Genomic DNA, 26195 nt, shown 5'->3' with positions numbered 1-26195 from the left:
TTAACTAAACTGATTTAGAAACCCACTTAGTTACATTGGTGCCACTGGCATGCAGCCCAGTACGGCTCTTTGAAGTTGTAGAGCGCCAGATAAACGCAGCTGCAGAGGGGCCACAGTACCTAAGAACATAGGAATGGCCACACTAGATCAGATCAAAGGTCCATCGAGCCCAGTGTCCTGTCTTCCGACAGTGGCCAACGCCAGGTGCCCCAGAGGGAATGAACAGAACAGGGAATCATCAGGTGATTCATCTCCTGTCATCCATTCATAGAATCACTGAAGTGGAAGGGACCTCGAGAGGTCATCTAGTCCAGTCCCCTGCACTCAAGGCAGGACTAAGTATTATCTAGACCATCCCTGACAGGTGTTTGTCCAACCTGCTCTTAAAAATCCCCAATGATAGAGATTCCACAACTTCCCTAGGCAATTTATTCCAGTGCTTAACCACTCTGAGAGTTAGGAAGCTTTTCCTCATGTTCAACCTAAACTGCCCTTGCTGCAATTTAAGCCCATTTCTGGGGAACAGAGGCTAGAGACACCATCTCTGCCCATTCTGGCTAATAGCCATTGATGGACCTATCCTCCATGAATTTATCTAGTTCTTTTTTGAACTCTGTTATAGTCTTGGCCTTCACAACATACTCTGGCAAAGAGTTCCACAGGTTGACTGTGCATTGTGTGAAAAAAATACTTCCTTTTGTTTATTTTAAACCTAATGCCTATTAATTTCATTTGGTGATCCCTAGTTCTTGTGTTATGAAAAGGAGTAAATAACACTTCTTTATTTACTTTTTCCACACCAGTCATGATTTTATAGACCTCTATCATACCCCCCCTTAGCCATCTCTTTTCCAAGCTGAAAAGTCCCAGTCCTATTAATCTCTCCTCATACGGAAGCCATTCCATACTCCTAATCATTTTTATTGCCTTTTTCTGAACCTTTTCCAATTCCATTATATCTTTCTTGGGATGGGGCGACCCCATCTGCACGCAGTATTCAAGGTGTGCATGTACCATGGATTTATATAGAGGCAATATGATATCTTCTGTCTTATTATCTATCCCTTTCTTAATGCTTCCCAACATTCTGTTGGCTTTTTTGACGGCCACTGCACATTGAGTGGCTGTTTCAGAGAACAATCCACAATGACTCCAAGATCTTTCTTGAGCGGTAACAGCTAATTTAGACCCCATCGTTGTATATGTAGAGTTGGGATGATGTTTTCCAATGTGCATTACTTTGCATTTATCAACACTGAATTTCATCTGCCATTCTGTTGCCCAGTCACCCAGTTTTGTGAGATCCCTTTGTAGCTCTTTGCAGTCTGCCTGGGACTTAACTATCTTGAGTAGTTTTGTACCATCTGCAAATTTTGCCACCTCACTGTTTAACCCTTTTTCCAGGTCATTTATGAATATGTTGAATATGAATGGTCCCAATACAGACCCCTGGGGGACACCACTATTTACCTCTCTCCATTCTGAAAACTGACCATTTAGTCCTACCCTTTGTTTCCTATCTTTTAACCAGTTACCAATCCATGAGAGGACCATTCCTCTTACCCCATGACAGCTTACTTTGTTTAAGAACCGTTGGTGAGGGACCCTGTCAAAGGCTTTCTGAAAATCTAAGTACACTATATCCACTGAATCCCCCTTGTCCACATGCTTATTGACCCCCCTCAAAGAATTCTAGTAGATTGGTGAGGCATGATTTCCCGTTACAAAAACCTTGTTGACTTTTTCCTCAACAAATTATGTTCATCTATGTGTTTAACAATTTTGTTCAACCAGTTTGCCTGGTACTGAAGTCAGGCTTACTGGCCTGTAATTGCCGGGATCACCTCTGGAGCCCTTTTTAAAAATTGGCATCACATTAGCTATCCTCCAGTCATTTGGTACAGAAGCCGATTTAAATGGTAGGATGCAGACTACAGTTAGTAGTTCTGCAATTTCACATCTGAGTTCCTTCAGAACTCTTGGGTGAATACCATCTGGTCCTGGTGACGTATTACTATTTAGTTTATCAATTTGTTCCAAAACCTCCTCTAATGATACCTCAATCTGGGACAGTTCCTCAGATTTGTCACCTAAAAAGAATAGCTCAGGTTTGGGAATCTCCCTCACATCCTCAGCCGTGAAAACCAATACAAAAAATTAATTTAGTTTCTCCACAATGGCCTTATCGTCCTTGAGTGCTCCCTTAGCATTTCGATCGTCCAGTGGCCCCACGGGTTGTTTAGCAGGCTTCCTGCTTCTGATGTACTTAAAAAAATTTTTGCTAATACTTTTTGAGTCTTTGGCTAGCTGTTCTTCAAATTCTTTTATGGCCTTCCTAATTATATTTTTGCACTTCATTTGCCAGAGTTTATGCTCCTTTCTATTTTCCTCACTAGGATTTAACTTCCCCTTTTTAAAGGATGCTTTTTTGCCTCTCACTGCTTCTTTTACTTTGTTGTTTAGCTACATTGGCAGTTCTTTGGTTCTCTTACTATGTTTTTTAATTTGGGGTATACTTTGAGCCTCTATTATGGTGTCTTTAAAAATGTTCCATGCAGCTTGCAGGGATTTCACTTGTGGAGCTGTATCTTTTAATTTCTGTTTAACTAACCTCCTCATTTTTGTATAGTCCCCCTTTCTGAAATTAAACGCTACAGTGTTGGGCCACTGTGGTGTTTTCCCCACCAGAGGGATGTTAAATTTAATTATATTATGGTCACTATTACCAAGTGGTCCAGCTATATTCACCTCTTGGACCAGATCCTATGTTCCATTTAGGACTAAATCAAGAATTGCCTTCCCTCTTGTGGGTTCCGGATTAGCTGCTCCAAGAAGCAGTCATTTAAGGTGTCAAGAAACTTTATCTCTGCATCCTGTCCTGAGGTGACATGTACCCAGTGAATGTGGGGATAGGTGAAATCCCCCATTATTATTGAGTTTTTTTATTTTTATAGCCTCTCTAATCTCCGTGAGCATTTCACAGTCACTATCACCATCCTGGTCAGGTGGTCAGTAATATATCTCTACTGCTATATTCTTATTATTCGAGCATGGAATTACTATCCATAGATATTCCATGGTACAGTTTGGTTCATTTAAGGTTTTTACTTCATTTGATTCTATGCTTTCTTTCACGTATAGTGCCACTCCCCCACCAGCATGACCTGTTCTATCCTTCCGATATATTTTGTACCCTGGTATTACTGTGTGTCATATTGATTATCCTCATTCCATCAAGTTTCTGTGATGCCTATTATATCAATATCCTCATTTAATATGAGGCACTCTAGTTCACCCATCTTATTATTTAGACTTCTAGCATTTATATATAAGCACTTTAAAAACTTGTCACTTTTTAGCGGTCTGCCATTACATGATGTAATTGAATGGAACTCTTTTTCATTTGACTGTTTCTCATCAGATCTTACCTGTATTTTATCATCTTCCATCCTCTCCTCCTTACTAGGACATAGAGAATCTTCATTAATAGATCCTCCCCTAAGGGATGCCTCTGTCTGAACCACATGCTCCTGTTGGCTTTCCCCCAGTCCTTAGTTTAAAAACTGCTCTACAACCTTTTTAATTTTAACTGACAGTAATTCGGATCCATTTTAGTTTAGGTGGAGCCCATCCTTCCTGTATAAACTCCCCCTTTCCCACAAGTTTCCCCAGTTCCTAATAAATCTAAACCCTTCCTCCTTACACCATTGACTCTTCCATGCATTGAGACCCTACAGTTTGCCTGTCTAACTGGCCCTGCGTATGGAACTGGAAGCATTTCAGAAAATGCTACCATGGAGGTCCTGGACTTCAATCTCTTACCTAGCAGCCTAAATTTGGCCTCCATTAACCTCACAGTACATTAATGGGAGAAACAGGCTGGCTCAGCACACTCAGGAGATAATTACTGACTCAGCCAATTAAAGTGGTGGGACTAATTCCCTCCTAATTCCTGATGTACTTACAGTCCTCCCCGAATGTTACTACCATCCTCAGTTTCAGGATGGCCCACTGTGGCTTCATCACAACAGAAAGCGAGGGAGGAGAGTGTGCTGGGGGCTTTAGCAGTTACACAAAATGTATGTCCCAAGGCACAGCGGACATACAGACCCTTCTGCACAAGTACAATAGGACCAAGTGCTGCCCACAGCAAACAGCTCTCTGCCCCTTGCAACAGCCTAGCATTTACAGGCAGCAAAAGCTCCAGTCGAAGCTGAGAAGCAGTTTCCAGTCTAACCCACAGTTTACAGTTACTCAAATACTGCAAAGGAGTTCCTTTTAGGGTTGAAATGCCTCCCACCCCACCACCGTGCAAAGGTTCCCTCCCTCTTGCACCTCATGTAATGCACTCATAGGTGAACTGTGGCTCATCAGGACCATTCTCCTCAGCGAGGGAGGACAAGCAAGCCAGCCTGGGAGAAAGGGTGCTTAGGATTTTTAAGGTTGTACAGATTCACGGATTCGTAGATTTTAAGACCCAGAAGGGATCATTAGATCATCTCATCTGACCTCCTGTAGAACACAGGTCACAGAATGTCACCCAGTTCCCCCATGCAATACATGAGTCAAAATGCTTAGGGTGCTTTTAAACCTGCAGCATTTGTGGGACCTGGGCAGCCACTCAGACATCCTTCAGAGGCACCTGCCCAGCTCCAGGGATGCCTTGCCCTCTACCATGTGGTCACTTTTCCCTTCTGCCTCCCCTCATGGGCTCCATAGCCTACCCACCCATTCCTCCCTGTAGCATCTTTCAGCGTGGCTCAGTGTTAACACGCTTAAGTTACACTGAGCTCCTTTTGGAGCAGTTCAGTGGACAGGTGATGGGAAGGAATTAGTCAGCATAGGAACCACCAAACTGGATCGCACTAGGGCACCAGATGCTTTAGAGAAAGCTTAAAGAAACCCTGCAGTGGACAATTATGGAATAACCTGGCTATAGGGCAAGGGTGGGCAAACTACGGCCCGCGGGCCACATCCGGCCCGCAGGACCTTCCTGCCCGGCCCCTCCCCTGCTGTTCCCCCTGCCCCACAGCCCGGCAGGCAGTGCAGCTTGCACTCACCCACCTCTCAGGCTTTCCAATAAGCCTGTCCTGCTGCTTTGAGTGGCCTGGTAAGGGTAAAGGGATGGGCAGGAGGTCCCGGGGGGCAGTCAGGGGACAGGAGGTGGTTGGATGGGGTGGAGGTTCGGGGGGGGGGGGGGATGTCAGGAGACGGAGTTGGGGGGGGGGGGGTTGGATAGGGGCTGAGGTCCTGGGGGGGCAGTTAGGGATGGGGGTCCTGGAAGGGGGTGGCCAGGGGACAAGGAGTAGGGGAGGGATGGATGGGTTGGGGGTTCCAGGGGGCCTGTCAGGGGGCGGGGGTGTGGATAGGGGTTGAGGCAGTCAGGGGACAGGGAGCAGGGAGGGTTGGATATGGTGTGGGGTCCTGGGGGGGTGGTTAGGGGCAGGGGTCCTGGAAGGGGGTGGTCAGGGGACAAGGAGTAGCGGAGGGATGGATGGGTCAGGGGTCCCAGGGGGCCTGTCAGGGGGCGGGGGTGTGGATAGGGGTTGGGGCAGTCAGGGGACCAAGGAGCAGGGAGGGTTGAATGGGTAGGGTGTTCTGAGGGGGGCAGTCAGGGGGCAGATAGGGGGTGGGGGCCAGCCTGTTTGGGGAGGCACAGCCTTCCCTACCCGGCCCTCCATACCCTTTCGCAACCCTGATGTGGCCCTCAGGCCAAAAAGTTTGCCCACCCCTGCTATAGGAGAAACTTCTTCCTAGTCTGCTCAGTTTGCAGTCAGCTTATGCCCTGAGGAAGAAGAGCATAGGTAGTGGGGTCCAGCTGGAGTCAAGGGACACCTTTAAAACACTGTTCTTCCCTTTCCACGCATCTAACGTGTATTTATAGAAAGAAATTAAATGCAAGAACGACGGGTAATACAACACTGAGTGTGAGGGATTAGCTCATGCAGCTCGGGAGAGGTATCTCCTGCACTGGTACAAGGGGCACAAATGGTCCACCCCAGACAGCTCACTGCCTGCATCTAACACAAGCAGCAGGATCTGAGCTTTATGTTTAGCAGCAGAAGACTTCAGGTGTGTGCTCTGTCACTGCAGGAACTGGACTTCAGTGCATGTGAAATTTCAACCTGACTGTTCCAGCCTCGCAGTCACTGCTTTTGCATTTACTTTTCTTGCTCTCTCTTTTTTAAAACACCAAGATGAATGAGGAAAATAAAACCAACTTTGCAAAGGAAAGTAGCCGGTGTTTGGGTCTGACCACTGGAGAGTGAAATCTAAGGCTGTCCAATCAAATCAGAGATGGGCCAGCAAGAGTGGATCACGCTTGATGTTCCCCTGAAGTGTGAGGTAAGAGTGTGCCCAGGGTTTTGGTTGGGTTAATTCAAATAGACAGAAAAGGGCCTTTATCTAATTTTGTGATCATTAAACTTCACATTTGTTCCAAGCTCTGAGCTGCAAGTGTTACTGGCTGGCATTTGTCAACCTAAAGCAAGGTTCATAAATCCATATCTAGGCACCTAAATAAATAGCCAGATTTCCAAAGGTGAGGAGGACTTGCAGCTCCCACGGACTCCTAATGGCACAAGGACAAATTTCACCCAGGAAGAGGATGGTGCTTTAACTGTACAGGGCAGCGTGATAAAAAGGCATGCAGTTGCAGATGAGAGAGAAGTATTCAAGAGGGGAGAAGGCAGAGCGTAGGACCAGACGGGAGTGAGGTAGAGAGCTGCTCCACTCCCTCAAATATGGCTGAACAGAGTTTCTTCACATCCCTCCCCAAAATAGTTCAAACTGGGCTGAGAAGGAGCAGGAGAAGTTTCAGACCAAAAGGTAATAATCAAGTACCTGAAAATAGAGTTTAGAGTGAAATCTCAACCCTGATTGCAGCCTCCAGACCACAGTACTGTAATCTCGTTGTTGCCAATGTGCTACTGTTGGCAGCAAGTTTTAAGGAAAATCATACCAGGCTTTGTCATTTAAATGTCATGCCAAAACACCCCCTTCCCCGATCCTGCTACCTGATCCAAAAGGGGCACTATGAACTAGGGCTGCTTGGAGCACGGAAATCTAGGGTACTGTATGTTTCTCTCTGACCCAGTGGGATTAAGTGTGAAGCTGTCCAGTCACCAACTCTGTTCAGCGCACTCTTTTTCATTTCCTCAGCAACACAAGTAGCAGTGGCTGGAAAGCGTGATGCTGCTAGCTAGGGCTCCTGGCTGACTGAGGCCACAAGCACAGCTAACAGACATAGTATCACTTTGAAAGAGCTTCACCTAAAGGGACTCCTCGGTGCAGCTGCGCTTTGGTGAATGAGGTCTCTCTGGCTGCGTGCTGCAGAAAGCAAAACCAAGGAGTCTGGGGCACAGGGAGCCTCCTTTTCTCGCCTCTAAGGCAGTTCAAGAGGCGTGCTCTTTCCCGGAAGGTTAAGGAAGAACATGCATGGGACGCCACATTCTTAAGGCCAAGAGTTTCCTGGAGCTGCAAGGGGCTGGGACCGTTCATCACTCCCCTGAAAGAGCAGCATTGTAAAGCACTTCCTGCTCCAGCAGCTCTGTATGAAGCTGGTTCCGGAGAGGCAATTATCGGCAGCAACACACAGGAAGGCACGCTTTATCCCACCAGCCCCTCTCACATCCCCCCAAAATAGTGTCTCTACCAAAGAAAATGCTGAGTGTATTCCTAGGGGAAGCAGGGCACAGGAACTGTCCACTAAGTGCAGACAGAATTCTGCACAGTCACACACTCATCAAATCTCTTGGCAAAGCCCCAAGGCCATGGCTGGTACAAGATCACAGACCGAAGTCCCTGGAGCATTGGCCTCTCTGGAAGCTAAATTCCAAGCTAAAAATTCCAGGGTTCCCACTGGGTTTTCCTGTTAAATTACGAAAGAATTTTCCTTTAAAGTAAGATCCCCTAACAGATCAGCAATATGGGGAAAACAATGCAGAATTGGCAACTTCCTCTCCTCCTCCCCCCCCCCCCCCCCGACCAGATTCACGCAAGCAAGGGAACAAGTGGAAGTCCATATAATTTCAGCACCTTTCAACAGAGCTCCTGGAGGAGAAGCCTTGGGGGGAACCAGGAGCTTCTGAAGTGACTCCTAACAAACGTGATCCAGGAGGACAATGTTTTATGCTCTGATGTTTGAACACAGCACGACCAGTGATTCTCTGACAGCGACCAGCATCTGAGGCTTCAAAGCAAGGTCCATGATGTGGCCTTCGTTATTTTACATACTTCTATCATCTCCCCTCCAGAGATCTAATTTCAGGGTGAGACAGAAGGCAAAGGCCTTCAGTCTGGAGAAAAAGACGGGACCAACATTGGCAGAAGCAGTCAATTACATCATGTAAGGCAATAAAAAACTGGTGGAACTCTGACCTTCAGGTGAAGCTAAACCCTATGATGTACATACCCGCTGCCTTTAATTATCTATGGAGTCACGAGCTTTGGTGCGTCGGGCTTTACGCATTCTGCTCCTTTCGGTCAGGCTGTGGCTACATTTGCTCTTTCATTGCAGCTGTCTCCTGTACACACTGCGGGTTTCCATTCAGCACAGCATCCCAACTGGATGCCAAATGCATTCAGAGGCCCTCAAAACTGCTGGACATTAGTAGTACTCATCTCTTCTCAGTACTTCCCTTCTAGACTCTAGCCACATCCTCGGAGAGTTCCAAAGCCAGACACTTGGCAGGAGGAATGAGCTAAATGTTGTGGGGGTAGCGACAAAGCTGCATTTGCCAGTGTCGCAAAGAATTTATCCCAACTCAAAGCACCACCACCAGAGACCATGGGGAGGACATCTCGGGCTACAGAGCTTGGGAGGAGAGCGGTTTTATTGCAGCCACCCAAGTTCAAGAGGCACACACATTTCAAAATGCTGTCTGCCCACAGGACCAAAGGGCACCTAACTGCTGCAGGCTTCACCTCTGGACAATGCTTGTGGCACTTGCAGGGAGAAGGCAAAGGGGCTGCAGTTGCTAGCTGTGGAGCAGGCAGAAGGGGCATCTCAAAGGATGTAGCCCAAGGACAGCACCGTGCTCACGGCTAGCAACAGTGGTACAAATCTAGCCCTAGTGATTAGTGCTGCAAAACTAGGTCAAAAAAGGCTGAGGTATCTCATAGCAGATCCTGTTCGGTCTTAAAAGCAAAATAAGCCTCCTCTCACTAGACACACGCCCAACTCCCTGACTGACAGGCCATCAGCCAGCCATTTCAATTGCAAGCTACCAGACTGCAAAGAGCAAGGGGCTATTTCAGGCACTGCCAGACCATGAATAAATCCCTCGCACAGTAGCACCTTTTCCTAAGACTGATGAAGGGATGTCCTGAAAACTAAGGCAGTGGAGCGGAGTGGCAGAAAGGTGCCTTGCTTTGCTCATTGATGTACAGCTCCTCTGGCTACCTCCCTTCACAGCCACTGCTTCCATTCTGGGAGAGTTCCCTGCCTAGCTCTGTGGACCAGGAAGCTCCTTGTTCCAGCTTTAATCCTGTCATATTTGCTAGAAGATGCTTCACTCTCCAGGACAACTCCAAATGTGTGTCAGACTGAGCTCTCTGGGGAGAGCATCTCTGCTGACTGGGCTGTTAAATACTAGACATTAATGCAGAGAAGCATTTGTGCCGGTGTCTGGGAAGCCCAAGTCTTTCTGAGTGCTCACAGGCCCCTCAGAACTGGGATGGAACTGGAGCTGCTCAGTGCTTTTATTAGTGGGATGTTTACAACAGGATCATGAGCTTCTGGCATGTGGACAGGAACCCTGGCACAACTGGACAAAATCTCAGTCAGCTTCCTGAGAAAACCATTGCAGGGGGAAATCTGGAAGTGAAAGATCTGCTCCACACTGCAGTAACGTGCCTGAGAGTCCCAGCAGACTGGGTGGTAACAGCTCCTCTGCAGTGGGGCAGCTTTCATAACCATTACATGCCTCCCCCTTTTATGAAGGAGAGACGTTGCATATCAGTTCCTCTTTTCAGGCAATGGTGCAAACAACTCGGAAACCCTGAAAGGGAAGAGAGAGTAGAAATCTTATCAGCCCATGTAACTCAGGCTCCATTTATGCAACACGCATAAAAACTGAGCCAAGGGACAGGGTTACAGCATAGTGAAGAGCTGTAATGTAATCAAAACTTAACAGAATCCCCAGAACGGAGTTATAGTCCGGTGTGAGCTCACTGTTGGGCCCAGAACACAGCAGCACTGTTAACACTATTCTACCCAAGTCAAGGCAGGACCCCGATTCTGTTTATACCTGTAGTGTACATGGGGTCTCAGGGTGCTAGCAGCACTGCGAAAGCTGTAGGTACACCCGAAGCAGAATAAAGAATGGTCAATGCTACAGGTGTAGAAATCACCACCCTGCAGTGAAGAGTCCAGGCAGGAAGTCGCAGGAAACAGGCTAGGAAATATTTTGCCTAAAACTCCTTGCCCTGGTGCAGTGTGAGTAGAACCTGCCCAGCATGCTGTTGGGTTTGTCAAACTTGCGTGCATTTGCTTCCTGTCCACTTCATTAGCGTGTGTTACAAATAGTGTGTGGAAGCAGTATTCTCTCTCTCTGTGTAAATTGCTTTTGCTATAGTTTGACAACCTCAGCCCCTCCCTATGAGATTTCAAAAGAGCTGAGCCTCCGCACTGACTTTTGGGAATCAGTCCTACGACATGTTGGACACAAAAATGAAGGAATCAGAATTAGTGGACACTTAAAAATTTTGGCCTAAGAGATATTCCCGGGGTTACACAGCAGGCTAGTGGGAGAACCCAGGAGTCCTGACTCCCACCCCGCCTTGCTCCAACCTCTAGTGTATCAGCATTACATTTGCTCTGTCGCGTCCTTTTTTGAGTAGTTTAGACATCAGATCTGTGAGGGCAACCTGAACAACATGGCAGCCTCGAACCGTAAGACTAACTCTACCAGCAGTGTATAGTATAAACTACCGAGGACCAAAGCCTGCCAGGTGCTGAGAACCTTAAATCCCATTCACATCAGTTGGAGTAGAGGTACTCAGCACCTTGCAGAATTTGCATACATGATACATGTAGTGGAATGGACAGAAATCCCCTTCTGGAAATGTCGTGGAACATTCCATTCTCTCCAGCCAATCAGCGCCAGTGGTTCTGGTGGCCAGGCGAGATGGTGGGGAATGGAGGGGCTGATTGGCTGGCTGGGGGGACAGAGAAGGGAGTAACTAGTGCGTGTGGAAGCAGCCGTGACCCAACTATGCTGCCGAAATAAAAATTATACAAAAAGGTAAAAACATGGTGGCCATTGCCTGAAACCAGCCCTACATACAGGTCACGTGGAAGATACACACATCCAAATCAATCATTACAGCAGGACGGAGCAGGGGACCGTGGCTGCAAGGTCAAAATGTATCGGTATCCAGCATGGGAAACACACGAGACAAAACTCGGAGCAACCATAATAGCTCTCTATCCATTACTGTGACAGCAAAGACCTCGAGCCACAAGCAGGATCACAAACAATGCAGAATTGCAGTGGGATTCCTAAAATAGATCTCTCTCATACACACATGCAAGCACTGAGAGGTCTCAAATCTGCCAGGCACAACCCCACAAAAATTACAAGCTTAGTGTACTTTGAATTGAAAATCTACCATTATGCAAAGAATTATTCCGGTCTAGCCAGTGGCTGCATGGAGATTTCTCAGGTCTCCTTTCATTCCAAAAAGGAAATGAACGTCGACTATGGAATCCTGCACCATCGTAAATGGTTTGGAAACACTAAGTAAGTTCCAGGGCAAATCCTCTTAGTAATGCTCCTCGTTTCTCTTTAATTCTTTTCTAAAAATGGCTTGCTAAAGCTTATGCAAACTCCCAGAAAAACATTTTCAACCAAGCTGCATGGCACACCACAGTATTAGCGGCCTCACCGGAGCCAAGCTATGAGAGAGATATGGTCTCACAGGAGTTCCCTGTAAAACGATAATCTGTGAAACAAAAGGAGACAGGACAGTTCAGTTACGGCCACACAGCCGTCTCTCTCTAATCACACAGGAGTAAAGTAGGACTGGGTGTGGAAGGGACATTTAGGAGTAAGGGCAGGAGTGAGTAAGTGTGTGTGTGTTGGGAGGGGCTCTCTCTTTATTTAGGTGTAAAGGACAACTTCTCAGATTTAAGTTTCCCTCTTTAATAAGCAGCAAAAGGCAAAACCACACACACACACACACACAGCTGTCTAAGTTAACGCAGTCTCAGAAAAGGTTTTCCTCCATCGAGTGCTGAATAAATCTTGGAATGATTAACGACATGAATGGGAGTGGAGTGCTCTTTTGGTACTAAGGGGGTGTCCACCCTCATCCTTTGGAAAGTAGAGCTGCTCTGCTCTGCCTGCAGTTCTCTCCTCAAAGCAACATCTGAGCAGACTCTTATGAAGCAGGAGAGCGCTCAGCAGCACAGCCAGGATGACCTTATACAGTAGCAGCAAAAAGAGCACAGCCCTGTTCCTGTACACAATGTGAGCAGAAAGGAAATGGAGAAAGAAGGAATGTGCAGCCAGAGCAGACCACAGAGGCCTGTTGCAAATGACAAATAACTCACAACCTTCCACTTAAGTTGTAACAATTGCTCCCCAAGAAGAGACAGCAATAGCGAGGGACACAAAAAGGTACCATTCTTTCCTGGCCATTTCTCCTCAGGTCCCAGCCACAGGATGAATTTGGAAATGAAAAAAAAATTGTATTCTTCCAGGCCCCTCCCTCCCAGAAACCAAGCTCTGTGCACTTGAGACAGCATAATGAGAAGCCACGCACTGTAGATCTTCATAATACGATTGTCCCTCTTCTAACTTGCCTGCTTTGATCAGCAGTGAAATAGTGAATACTGCTGACCTGTAAATAATCAGCATTAGGTTTCAGAGTGAACATCCCACTCAGATGAGTGGGGCACTCATCTGTCTCTCAGAGCTATGGTTTCAGGCTGCCTGAAGACTCACGCAGATATTACTGCATCGGCTGATGCTTGACTCACAATCTGAAACTTTACTTCACAATCATAAGGCCTGCAGATGCAAATGAAAATTGATCTTCCAGAGAACAAAAATAGCAGCCTCCAAAAGAGCCCCAGCGCTGAGTGGCTATGAGCGGCCCCCTTTGAGCCCTGCTCCCAGCAGTTAAAGCTCCAGGAACAGCTGGATCACCATCTGATTAAGGGAAGAACGTTCATGCTTCTAGTGGTACCAGCTCTTATTGCTAGCACAGCTTAGGAGCGAGAAGAAAAAGGGAGAGGCAAATTGGGGACTGGGAGGACAGGTACAGAGAAGCGAGATAAGTGCCTCCTGTCACGGGGCAACAGAGGAGGAACATGGTCACCTGAGAGGTATTTGGGCTTTGACCTTTCCTTTGGCTGCTGTGTTTTTCCCACCATTGGTAGGACCCTGTCCAGCTCAGGCAGATTTCTGAAAGGAATCCTGCCAGGCAGACATACACACTGGGGGCTTGTGTCTTGGGAAGGGCTGGGAAGTAGTGTGCTTGTATTCTCATTGGCTTTCAAACAGCACTTCCAATCCCCAGTCCCCACTTCTCGCTGGTGACTCAGCATCCACGACGGCACTTTGGAAGAGTTGGGACATGGCTCGTGCTTCTGCCTCATGCCAGTTGGGGCAGAGGGCTCCCCAAACCAGTGGCAAGTGTTGGAAAGTATCTGGTGGGGGCCAGAACAGACTGCCAGTCAGATTCACTTAGGGCAAATCCTGCTCTCTCCATATGAAGATGATGATTGTGTGTGTGCATATATGTCTCAAGAGCGAGAAATACAATTAAGTTTGCAGGGCTTAACAGAATCTTAAAAACACTGCAGAGGGAGGTGGGCACTGTAACTGGGACATGTACAGTCATTGCATTTTAACTTACCCCAGGTAAAGATCTCCAAAACAAACAACTGGGTGGGCATGGCAAGAAGAACCCATGCAGCTAAAATGTGATAAGATGATATTGGAGATTGTGGAGAAGATATCAGGGGGTTTCAGTTCTGATGTCATGCTGCTTGGGAAGAGATCACTGACTTCTAAGGTTAATTTCATCTTTCACCTACCAATCACCACCATATGTCTTAACAGAAAAGACAATGCAAGATGTGAGCACTGTGAATCGTGAAACAGACCTGTTCATCCACCCCATGAACGGTTATAATGGCGATTACAGTAAATGTCACTCTAAGGAGGATGTGAAGCAACGGCAATATCGAGAGATGACGGCTAGAGGTTTGAGCCTAGGACTGAGCATCAGGAAAAGTAAGGTTACTTACCAGTAATACGAAATTTCTGTTTACATTGCCTCTGCCATGTAAGACTTGCGGGCTTTGTCTGTGAGCCACAGAATGACCAACAGCCGTCCAAAAAGTAGTAAGAAGCACACACATCCTTCCCGCTTGAGGAATTCTAGAAAGACTCTCCCTTCTAATCATCAGTCACATTCTTATTAACCTCAGCAGAGCCCAATCATAGTAGTATCAAAGAAGGAAGGTATTCAGTGTGGATCTGCAGAGGCAAGGTATTCAGTGTGGATCTGCACAGGCAAGGTCCAGGTTCTGGTAAGTAGACTGGACTGGACTGCATGGAGGAACGGCACCACAAAAATGGAGGACAAGATTTTGAGAGGGAGTATCTGAATGACTGTCTCAAATGCAGAAAACAGGTCCAGGAAGATGAGGATGAAGTAAAGGCCCTGAAATTTTGGTTAGGAAGAAGTCTCTAGAGACCTTAGTGAGAACAGTTTTGGTGGAGTGTGGAGGGACAGAAATCAGGAGGGAATACAGACAGGAAGAGAACTCAAGGCAATGGTTGTTATCAGAGCACTCAGTGAATTGAGAGGTGATGGAAGGGAAAGGAGATGGGTTACAGAGATAATAAAAGATGGACGCTAGACCTTAATAAATCTGAATACACAATTTAATCCATTGTGATAGTCTCTGAACCAAAATGGTTAGGGCCATTAGATTTCTCAAATGCAACAAACGATCAATGCAATTTACTGAAGGGCTTGGATTCTGTCCAAGTAATAAACAAGTGTCCTTACTCCAGCTTATAGAATCTGGCCTCTGTTGATGCATCATGAGGCTTAGGAAAAAAGACTGGAGGCAAAGCAGATTGATTTGATAGCTGCTTTCAACTACCTGAAAGGGGGTTCCAAAGAGGATGGCTCTAGACTGTTCTCAATGGTATCAGATGACAGAACGAGGAGTAATGGTCTCAAGCTGCAGTGGGGGAGGTTTAGATTGGATATTAGGAAAAACTTTTTCACTAAGAGGGTGGTGAAACACTGGAATGCGTTACCTAGGGAGGTGGTAGAATCTCCTTCCTTAGAGGTTTTTAAGGTCAGGCTTGACAAAGCCCTGGCTGGGATGATTTAACTGGGAATTGGTCCTGCTTCGAGCAGGGGGTTGGACTAGATGACCTTCTGGGGTCCCTTCCAACCCTTATATTCTATGATTCTATGATTTAGGTGGGATTTTGTGGCCACAGTGGACAAAAACTTAAGATGAAGTCACAAAGGCATCATGTCCTTGCTAACAGTCTAGGCAAGGGGTGGCCAACCTGAGCAGGAGCCAGAATTTACCAATGTGCATTGCCAAAGAGCCACGGTAATACGCCAACAGCCCCGCATCAGCTCCCCTCAGCTCCCAGCACCTCCCGCCCACCGGCAGTCCTGCTGATCAGCGCCTCCCCCTCCCTCCCCACACCTCCCGATCAGCTGTTTCTTGGTGTGCAGGAGGCTCTGGGGTGGGAAGAGGGAGGAGCGAGGGCACGTCAGGCTCGGGGGGGGGCAGGAAGGGGTGGAGTGGGGGCAGGGCATGTGCAGAGCCAGGGGCTGAGCAGTGAGCACCCCCCGGCACATTGGAAAGTTGGTGCCTGTAGCTCCAGCCCCAGAAACTTCTGGAGAGCCGCATGTGGTTCCGGAGCCACAGATTGGCCATCCCTGGTCTAGGCCTCTCTAGGGAGTTTCAGTCAGAAGGGCTCAGATTTCATTGACAGTGTAGCTGAAGCCACTAGAAATGCCAGCTGGGACTGTCTAAGTGCAGCCCAAGGAGATGGGGCGAGGGTGGCTTTTAAGTCATCTTTGTGCCAGTCAAGCTCTGAGCTTCTCGATGGGGCTGATGTGCTTCTTTGTATAAAGTAGAGCAGCCTGGGAATGCTTTATAAAGCAGCAAAGTAATGAACTGATGAATAAATATGTCACAACCGCATTAGAAACTTTCCCTCATGGACGCAAGAAGATTGAGGAGTCAGTACAGAAACATGGTAAGCTGCAGGAACTGCCAGACAGACCCTGACAGTGGCCAGAGATCATCCCAGCCCCAGCAGAAATAAAAAGTAAATCAAGGATAAAACTTGGATCAGACAAGTAACAGGATCAACATTTTAAAGCATGGACAAATCTTGGGATATCACCTCTTCAAACTGGAAGGTTTCCTGGACCCAAAACGGTACTTTCCAACCTATGAAGAGAACTGAACGAATAAGTACCCACAAAGCAAGCAGCCTGCTGAAGAGACTTCTGCTCTCGGTGAAATATCAGTACATGAAAGGTGACCTGGAATCTGAGGGAGGATGAACAGAGGGGTCTCTGGATAAGGCTAGCAGATCCAAAACCTGCTCATGGTTCGCTTGTTGAATCTTCCTCAAGACTTTGGAAAGGGAAGGGGGAAAGCCACATCTGCCAGTGAAAAATATGCAAGTTCAGATTCCTGCTCACTCTAGAGCAGAACCCACCTCCTTACCAGCCCTTGATCTTTTGGGTGAAGAGGAATGAGCCTGTGTCCCTGCATGCCCTCCATCATCTTCCCAAACAGGGGTAACATCACAAGAATAAGAGGTAGGTGGGAGGAAGGAGAGCTCCAGAGCCACATATCCTGTGGGCCACAAACTTTCTAAGGGAGGCTTACAGGTGGTCGTAGGTCAAACAGAACGTCAAGGCCACTTAGACTTGGGAGCTTCCCAGCCAAGAGGCACTCTAAAAGCAGAAGGGTGCACCTGTACTACAAATAAAGCACATTTCTTACTTCATGCCTTGCTCCCACTGAACAGAGCCAGGTTCAAAGACACAGGAGCTCTAAACCAGAGAAACAAGCTCAGAGAGAAGGAACTTTCCTGCAGCCCAAATGCCTCCAATTAGGAAACAAGTGGGGCTCGGGTCCAGAGACTGAGCTGGGTTCTGTAGAAGTTCTGAGTGCACAGGGCTCCCAAGGGTGAATCCAGCAAGTGATCTGTTCAGAAAGCATCTCGGAAACCAGAGACTCCAGACACTTAGATCCAAAGATAACTTTATCCTGCTCCTCTGACCTCCTAGGTTCTGAGGAAACAAACGTGCTGGGGCATGACTGTATTCCACCAGCATACTTCTAGACGCAGCACTGTTGCTCCCAGTGCTGCATCTAGTCTCAAGTGTGCCAGACAACGGCACTCCGGCACTCCAGAGCCCTCAATAAATCCTCCGAATTTGGACCAGAGGGAGACTTCTTCCTCTTCTCAGTTGAGACACTAGAACAGCAAGCTGAGATTTCAGACTCACAGCATCTTGGTCAAATACAGAGACTATCCAAATTTCATCCATTAAGGAAACTCAACCCCTCCATCCCCCCGTCACAAGCAAGGCATAAAAGCCGTGCAAGCATGAGGGAAATGCTCCTCAACCCAGCACCAGAAACTCCAAGCATTAATGTCAGCGATGAACATCTTGGATCAAGCTACACTTTTTATTTTTTAAATACTGCTCTTATTATGGGCTTTCTTATGGCACTCCTCAACAGAGGCTATGAGCGCATCTTGGACTTTGCTAGACACATTGCAACAAATGGCCACAAACAGGTATCAATACACCCCTACAACTGCCAAATCCAGACTAAAACTGATGTGTGGGGGAGATAGCGATTCGACAACCATGAGGGCTGGCAGAAAGAGCGGAACTGAGGGATGGTTAGAGAGCAGAGCCGTTTACACCCTCCACTCCAGAACAATGCAATGGTGGGAGATACCGGCATGGTCTATTAATTTCTTACTGCTCTCAATAGTTTGTTGACTTGTTAGGTAAGGTTGTAACTCCTAGAAGGGGGATCTGCAGAGGTACTTTTGGTTTTGGTATCAACTCCTACTGTCACCAAACAGCAAGTCAATTAACCTTTATGCCTCAGCATCCCCACCTGTCAAGTGAGGATGATAATATTTAACTACCTCCTAGGGGCCTGTGAGCATCCGTCAGTTACATTTCCACAGCAGTTCAAATATTAGGACTACGGTATAATTGCTAAGTAGTGTTTTTACCCATCACATGAACTTTCAGAAGTCAGCATACAACTCCTGAAACAAGCCAGTACAGACACAGATAAAACCTGCGTCTTATTTTTGACTGGCACAAACTAGGATATTCCCAGGCAGTGCGTCCTGGGGAATTACTGCACTTCTCAAACAGCTGTTTCCCCAGAAAAGCACCCATTGGTCTTATTGCTTAAATATTGATATGAGTCTGACGTCACTGGCAGCCAATCAGTTAAGCTGGTGGCCCACGTTGTAGAGTCAGTTTAGAAGCATCCCCAGAAGCCTTCTCTGTGTTAGCAGGGTTTTGTATTTTATGTGGGGATTTCACGCAACAATAACCTTTCACTGAACACTTCTTTGCTTAATCTCTGTGCTTGCAGGACAGCAGGTCACTGGTCCCCTGAATTTTCTATGCATAGTGTGTAAAGACAAGTCTCCCACAGCCTCCAGAATACTCTCAATATTCGATCACACCAAGCAGCTGGAGTGTGCTGCAAAAATAAGCGTTTGAGCATTCTTAGTATTTATAGGACACAACAGGAGCCAGAGTCGTTTTGGCTCTGTCCCCTAGCTTTAGGGTGTGCATTACTGAAAAAGGCTGGAGTGGAGATTCCTCAAACTCTGTACCCAAGAATCTGATCTCTAGAGGAAAATTTCAGCAGCAATTTGGCATCACAACAAATCCTGCATCTTGGCAGGGGTTAGACTAGATGACCCTTGTAGTCCCTTCTAACCCTACGAGTCTATGATCAAAGGAAAATTTTGCTGAGAAAGGAACTGATATTTCAGTCCTTACAGAACTTTCCACTCAGGATAAAACTTGCCCTTTGGGGTAACCAGTCATATTTTCTCACCAAGTGCATATTCTGCAGGATGCTGCCTGAAAATACCCTTCCAAGAGGAAGGTAAAAATCGAGCCATGCATGGTGATCTGGCAGTACCTTACGCTCCAATTTTGCCACACATTAGTTAAATTTCAACCAAGGAACTACAGACTTTGCCTTTCTAGAGAATATGCTTCATTCATGTGGATGAGCAGCAGGCTTGTGAATTAAGCAGGTCCTAAATTTGAATCCAAACAGAATAATGCAAGGTCCCAGATGTGAAAAAACCTGACATCTAATCCAGTACACGGACAGTCAGACTGTGAGAGTGAAGCAACTGGAGTTTTTGTCAAACTCCTTCCCCCAAACTTTCTCCTGAGAAGCAACCGAGAGGCAGGTCTTCTTAAAAAAAAAAAAAAAAAAAAAAAAAAGGAATCCCTCACTACAGCAGGCAGATGTGAGAAAATGAGAGGAGCATTCATATTGCATACATTTGTCTAATTAAAGGTACCAAGAACTATTCAACCTAATGCCTGGCAGCTGATAGGTGCCAGTAACTCTGCGGAAGGCTCGTGCTGGGTGACAGAGAGGCATGGGTCTGATCCCCAGAAGTGCCCAGTGCCTTTTCAGAGCTCTCTGTTTGGATTTTTATGATCTTGAAAGACAGATCAAGAATAGTTATTAGGGCTGCACACATGAATTGTGCTGGCTTGCTCCCTCCCCCCACTCAGCTCTGCCAATGCACTGGTGTCCCGACCGACGGTGGCCCCTGCTATTCCAGTTAAGAGCTACCACATCACTCTGCAAATGAAAGCCTGCTTTGCAAAGATTATCATTATTATTCATTATTTGCACTATGAAAGGTTAGTGTATTAACCAAATGTACCACCTAGTAATTACCCCACAAAGCTATTTTCGAGTGGAAAGTACATATACATCCAGCACTTGCCTTTGCTCTGAACAAAAGGCAGGCACCATGGATCAGCTCCCCTCTTCTGTTGTACACAAAGATCTCTCTGCAAAGCACAGAATGTGTTTGAACCTTGCCCAAATGTGCATAAAGAACTCACAGCAGCACCATACATGGAGACTCAAGTCCCTAAGGCACAACCTGAATGGTGTTAACTTAGAAGACAGAGCAACAGGGAAAAACAAGTTCAGATGGGTGGATGTGAGTGAATCCCAATTCCCAACACTCCTCTTGAATCAAGCAGAGGGGCAGAAACTCAAACACAATAATAAGACTCTGTCTGAGGATCAATCCCAAAATAACTCCCAACTGCAGAGAGCACAAGGCTTGTATTGTAACAATTGCCCCTTCAAAAAAAAAAAAAAAAAAAAAAAAAGAAGGGCATGTTGTTTTCCCCACATGTTAAAACAGTGGGAGCCAAATTCTGGGGTCTTTAATCTAGCAGAACTCCCACTGACTCCACTGGAAAAGAGTTTTGCTTGATTAAAGCCCCCAGAATGTGGTCCTGAGAAACTAAGAACCTATGGAACTGGAGGCTGAGATGTATTTGGATAACTTGTAGGCAAACTCCTGAGATCTCCCTTCACAACACTGCCCCCCCTCCACCCCATCCTTCCCTTGCACTCTCACAATATCAGTCTTCTGAGTTTGCCCAAACACAAGCACACATAAGAGGGGCTAAATGGACAGGGCGAGGAGTGATGACAACAAAATAAACTGGACTTAAAGAGAAAAGCACTTCGAGATGCAGGTGCTCCGACAGATCCAAGTGGAGAAAGGGGATTAAAATGAGCTCAGTGGGCAAACAAAGGCCAGGCTAAAGGGATGCTGGAACTGGAAAACATGCATTAAGAGCAGCTGTTCACTTACCATCTTGCCCACCTCCATGGCCAAGGGCTGCTCCTGGCTCCCTCCCCTCGAGGAGAGGGCCGGCTCAGAAATCCTGAAGCTTGAAGATCACAATATCCAAGAAGAATACAGAGCTGTGCTTCCCCTACCCCCCACCCCCCCGCTTTCTCTGAATGCTCAGAGGCTCAGCCGGTTAATACGGTTCTGAAAAGCCCATACTGGCAACCTTGCAAATCAGCAATGCTGAGGCAGAGAAAGTATGCAGAGAGGAAGGTCTGAAAGCAGGGCCAGCTTGCAGGCTGAGGAGTGCCCAGAAAAGAGGCAGAATGGAGCTGGAAGCTTCCTCTGGAAGCAAAGGCGAGGTGAGGGGCAACAAAGCACCAACTCCCACACACTCCAAACCGCCCAGGGATGGCACAGCCCCTTCGGCAAGGAAAACAGAAATTATCTGGCTGCTTGCTCGCTGTGGATCATCAGATATCGGAAGGAGGAGAAAAAGAATTGTGTAGCTGGAGCCTGCCTGCTGCACTCAGCCACACGCTGGAGTGTGTGATTTGAATAACAAAAGAGCTCCTCTCTCCAAGCCAGGAGGATGGAGCTGCTATTCAGAGAGCCAGTGGTGAGGGAGAGAGGACGTGAGCGGGTATGTGTGTGTGGCGAGGGGACGGGGGCTACTGACAATCAGACTCAGGAAGTGGAGGCAGGGCTCTCCAAAAAGTGGGATGGATTTGGTCTCCCTCTGCACAGATGCTCTCTCGTTACCACATACTCACTTGCCCAGGCAGGGGCTTGCAAGGGTTAGCAGTGTCTTTCCAGGAAAACTATACGGGGTTCTACAAAATAAAATACCACCGAGACCTTCCCTTCTAAGAGTGTTCATTGCTCAGTCTTCTAAGCCAAAAAACATACGTGCTGGGAGGAGAAAGTGCGAGGAGCAGCATGATGAGGGGGCTGGGCAGCCCTTAGGAGGCTGATCCACACAAAAAGAAAAGGAGGACTTGTGGCACCTTAGAGACTAACCAATTTATTTGAGCATGAGCTATGAAGTGAGCTGTAGCTCACAAAAGCTCATGCTCAAATAAATTGGTTAGTCTCTAAGGTGCCACAAGTCCTCCTTTTCTTTTTGCGAATACAGACTAACACGGCTGTTACTCTGATCCACACAGTCACTCCAGTCTCAATGCCCTGGCTGAGCATTCTCGGAACATGCTGGAACCCACACTTAGGTTTTTGCAGGTGGCCTGGATGTCCTCTCGTTGGGACGGCCAACAATCAAAGGTCTCTTCAGCCCAGGAGCAATCTTCACGGGAACAAAGAGGCAATTGGGCTGGCTACTAGAGTCCCAAATACTTTCAACACAGTTTGCTTCTGAGTGGCTGCACAGTCCTCGCCCGACATTTCTGACGGGAAGGTGCGTCCCTCACAGGAGCAGGCTTGAGGAGCAACAAACAGAGGAGAGAAAATGCAGTAAAGAAATAGAGAAAATATTTACCTGCCGAGGGTTGAGTGGGGGGGAAGGGGGGCTGAGCGATTTAATTAGTGTTCAGACAGTGCTTTGAAATCCTCAGCTGGGAGGCATTAGAGAAGGACAAAGGATTATTATTGTGCTTCCTTAAATGTCCTAAAAATAGCCCGAAAGTAGATGGGAGAAAATATAACCCACCACTGACATGCTGCCACTGCTTTGGGGAAGGTGGAGGGGTGGAGAAGAAACAGAGCAGTCATTTTGCACCCGCAGTTGCTGCTTATGGTGAAAAAGAAGGTGCAGGAATAGGAAGGAAGTATGGTCTTGTTGAAAGAAAAATACGGCCCTTGTGGTTCTGAGTCTGGGCTGAGAATCGTGACATCTTAGTTCTGTTCCCAGCTCTGCCACTTACTGTGTGACCATGGGAAATCACTCAGCTCAGTGGTCCTCAATGACCCCATCTGGAAAAGAAGAATGCCACTACCTTCCTCCCTGCCACGAAACTCCCTGCTGCTCATGAGACGCACCAGAGAAAGTGGCATGGTTAATAATAAGGCAGTGAAGAATCCCATACCCCACTCACACTGCAGAGAGAATCCAGGGAGGCAGAATGCAATCACCCAACTTAGCATGTAGTCCCTCATCCCCCCAGTTCTGAGATCTTCAGGCATTCAGGTTCTCAGTTTTACATCTCATTTGAAAGACGACACCTCTAAGAGCGCTGTGTTCCCTAGAATCAGGGCATATAACTCTCCTTTGTATCCCTCCAGTTCAGTTAGAGGGCAACTCAGTCTGGGTGTCAAAACAGAACAGCTCAACAGCAACTGGATATTAGAAGTGTACTTCACAGCTCTTTTTCACCCTAAAAGGCACAGAAGAGGCTTGCAAAGTTGCTTGAGACGGTGCACAACGCCCTCTCCTCTCCCACAGCAAATGAACTGGAAAATTAAAGGGACGGTTGCTCTGGAAGAGACACTAGAACTACATCTTCCTCTCTCCTGGCCCCAATCCCTCATTCAACATCAGCTCAAACACAAGAATCATGGTTGCTCAAGGTGAAGCATGTCCCATCAAATGAAATGTCTTCTGTTCCTAGTAAGTAAATGTTGACAGGTTCCTACAGACCTTCAGGAATCCACCTGAAGCACTCAGCACAGAACATTAGCAGGGAGTGGTTTTAGAGAAGGAGAATTTGGTCAGACCGTGAGTTAACACTATGCCCCCATCTAGAGCTGACCTCGCCCCATCAAGGAAAAAACTTCCTATACCTTGTCTCCACTTGGATTTTACAGCAAGATACCCAACTCCCATTAGTTATCTCCCTCGAAACACACGCCTCTTTTGGCAGTGAAGTCAGTCATAGACATAATGGGACAGCTGTCCAGTTTTTCCCACAATGACCTGGTGTTGACATGGTTCTGCAAGTGGGATGGGTACTGAGCTGCACACAATTGGGCTGAGAAGTAAGCACCCTGCATGTAGATAACTCAATCATGTTTGACTAGCAGGTCACAACTTGGCTACAAAACGAATGTTGTACTTCTAATGTAGACAGAACCTTAGTTCGAGGAGTAGAGCCCCTAGTTTTAACTCATTCCATAATCCAGGCAGGACAGTAACAGAGGATTCCATACTCCTCTGCAGTCTGCAACCAGCCCATGAGTATGTGGCTTTACTTGGATCTGTCCTTTGAAGTACACATTTTGGCAGGAACACTAAATGAAAATTACAGGTTTCAGAGTAGCAGCCGTGTTAGTCTGTATTCGCAAAAAGAAAAGGAGGACTTGTGGCACCTTTAGAGACTAATAAATTTATTTGAGCATAAGCTTTCGTGAGCTACAGCTCACTTCATCGGATACGAAGTGAGCTGTAGCTCACGAAAGCTTATGCTCAAATAAATTGGTTAGTCTCTAAGGTGCCACACGTCCTCCTTTTCTTTGTTTAAATGAGAATTAAATACTCATTACGACTACCTGAGATAATTGGGTTGCAGTAGCACACTACCACCAAAGGCAGTAATTTTTCTTCCACTTTTGCTGGCACAAATACCCAGCTTGATTGCAAAAGGCAGCTCTGCAAAATCATTGCACTGCACCCATAGTTTAGATTGCCTCTCCCTGCAGCCTAAAAATGCATATATGTCACCACTCCGGGCAACGCAATCTGCATCCAACAAGCCAGGGACAAAGGGGATACAGCAATGACAAGGAAGTCACCCCTGACTGGACCTGCCAAGAGCGTGGCACTATCTGTGCCTGCCATCTGAGCCTTGTTGATCATGAGAGGGACCAAGATGAACGGTTTACTTGATGGACTATGAATAATGACACATAGTCCGGGGCGGGGGCCCGCATAAAGCTAAGCAGGCACCCGCACCAGCTGGCAGTTGGCAATTTTGGCTTAAAAAGTATAAGCAGTTTTAGCCACACACTTCTCTCTGAAGCTTCTTAGATGAGTGATTTCCAACCAGTAAAGCAGTGGCTCTGAACCTTTCCAGGTTACTCTACCCCTTTCAGGAGTCTGATTTTTCTTGTGTACCCCAAGTTTCACCTCACTTAAAAAATACTTGCTTACAAAATCAGACATAAAAATACAAGAATGTGATAGCACTGTTACTGACAAATTGCTTACTTTCTCATTTTTACCATATAATTATGAAATAAATCGATTGGAATATAAATATTGTATTTACATTTCAGTGTAGAGTAAATAGAGCAGTATAAACAAGTCATTGTCACTAGTGCTTTTTATGTAGCCTGTTGTAAAATTAGGCAAATATCTAGATGTGTTGATGTACCCCAGTAAGACCTCTGCATACCCCCAGGGGTATAAGTACGCCTAGTTGAGAACCACTGCAGTAAAGCATCCCACCCATTTTACTCTAGATCTAAAACTTGTGTATACTGTAGCTGAAAACCACTCAGATTCCTTAGCCATTTGAAATTTCACATAACCCCAGGCACACTCTTCAGAGTAACAGCCGTGTTAGTCTATATTCACAAAAAGAAAAGGAGTACTCGTGGCACCCCAGAGACCAACCAATCCATCTGAGCATGAGCCCTCATGAGCCACAGCTCACCTCATCCGATGAAGTGAGCTGTAGCTCACGAAAGCTCATGCTCAAATAAACTGGTCAGTCTCCAAGGTGCCACAAGTACTCCCCTTCTTTCTCTTTAAAATGTGTATGATAATCAAGGTGGGCCATTTCCAGCACAAATCCAGACTTTCTCACCCCCCCACCCCCCTCCAAAAACCACACACACAAACTCACTCTCCTGCTGGTAATAGCTTATCCAAAGCGACCACTCTCCCTACAATGTGCATGATAATCAAGGTGGGCCATTTCCAGCTCAAATCCAGGTTTTCTCACCCCCCCCCCCCCCCCACAAACTCACTCTCCTGCTGGCAATAGCTCATCCAAACTGACCACTCTCCTTACAATGTGCATGATAATCAAGGTGGGCCATTTCCAGCATAAATCCAAGTTTAACCAGAATGTCGGGGGGGGGGGGGTAGAAAAAAACAAGGGGAAATAGGCTACCTTGCATAATGACTTAGCCACTCCCAGGCTCTATTTAAGCCTAAATTAATAGTATCCAATTTGCAAATGAATTCCAATTCAGCAGTTTCTCGCTGGAGTCTGGATTTGAAGTTTTTTTGTTGTAAGATAGCGACCTTCATGTCTGTGATTGCGTGACCAGACAGATTGAAGTGTTCTCCGACTGGTTTATGAATGTTATAATTCTTGACATCTGATTTGTGTCCATTTATTCTTTTATGTAGAGACTGTCCAGTTTGACCAATGTACATGGCAGAGGGGC

General features: G+C 46.7%; 1 protein-coding gene across 5 annotated transcripts in view; it reads right to left on the bottom strand.

The window, feature by feature from the left end:
* Positions 1–26195, bottom strand: part of HIP1 (huntingtin interacting protein 1) — a 156564-nt gene that overhangs the window by 53387 nt on the left and 76982 nt on the right. The window contains exon 1 of one of the 5 annotated variants that reach the window (XM_048823732.2): positions 20931–21533. The exons of the other annotated variants lie outside the window; for them this stretch is intronic. Within the exon in view, the coding sequence (XP_048679689.2) occupies positions 20931–20948 (18 nt within the window). The 5' untranslated portion in view covers positions 20949–21533. Of the gene's footprint in view, positions 1–20930; positions 21534–26195 lie in introns of those variants that run through there. 5 annotated transcript variants of the gene reach the window in all.

This window comes from Caretta caretta, chromosome 17 (assembly GCF_965140235.1).
Source record: "Caretta caretta isolate rCarCar2 chromosome 17, rCarCar1.hap1, whole genome shotgun sequence".
NCBI lineage: Eukaryota > Metazoa > Chordata > Testudines > Cheloniidae > Caretta > Caretta caretta.
The sequence above is the reverse complement of the archived record's forward strand: the minus strand, read 5'-3'. Positions and strand labels throughout refer to the sequence as shown.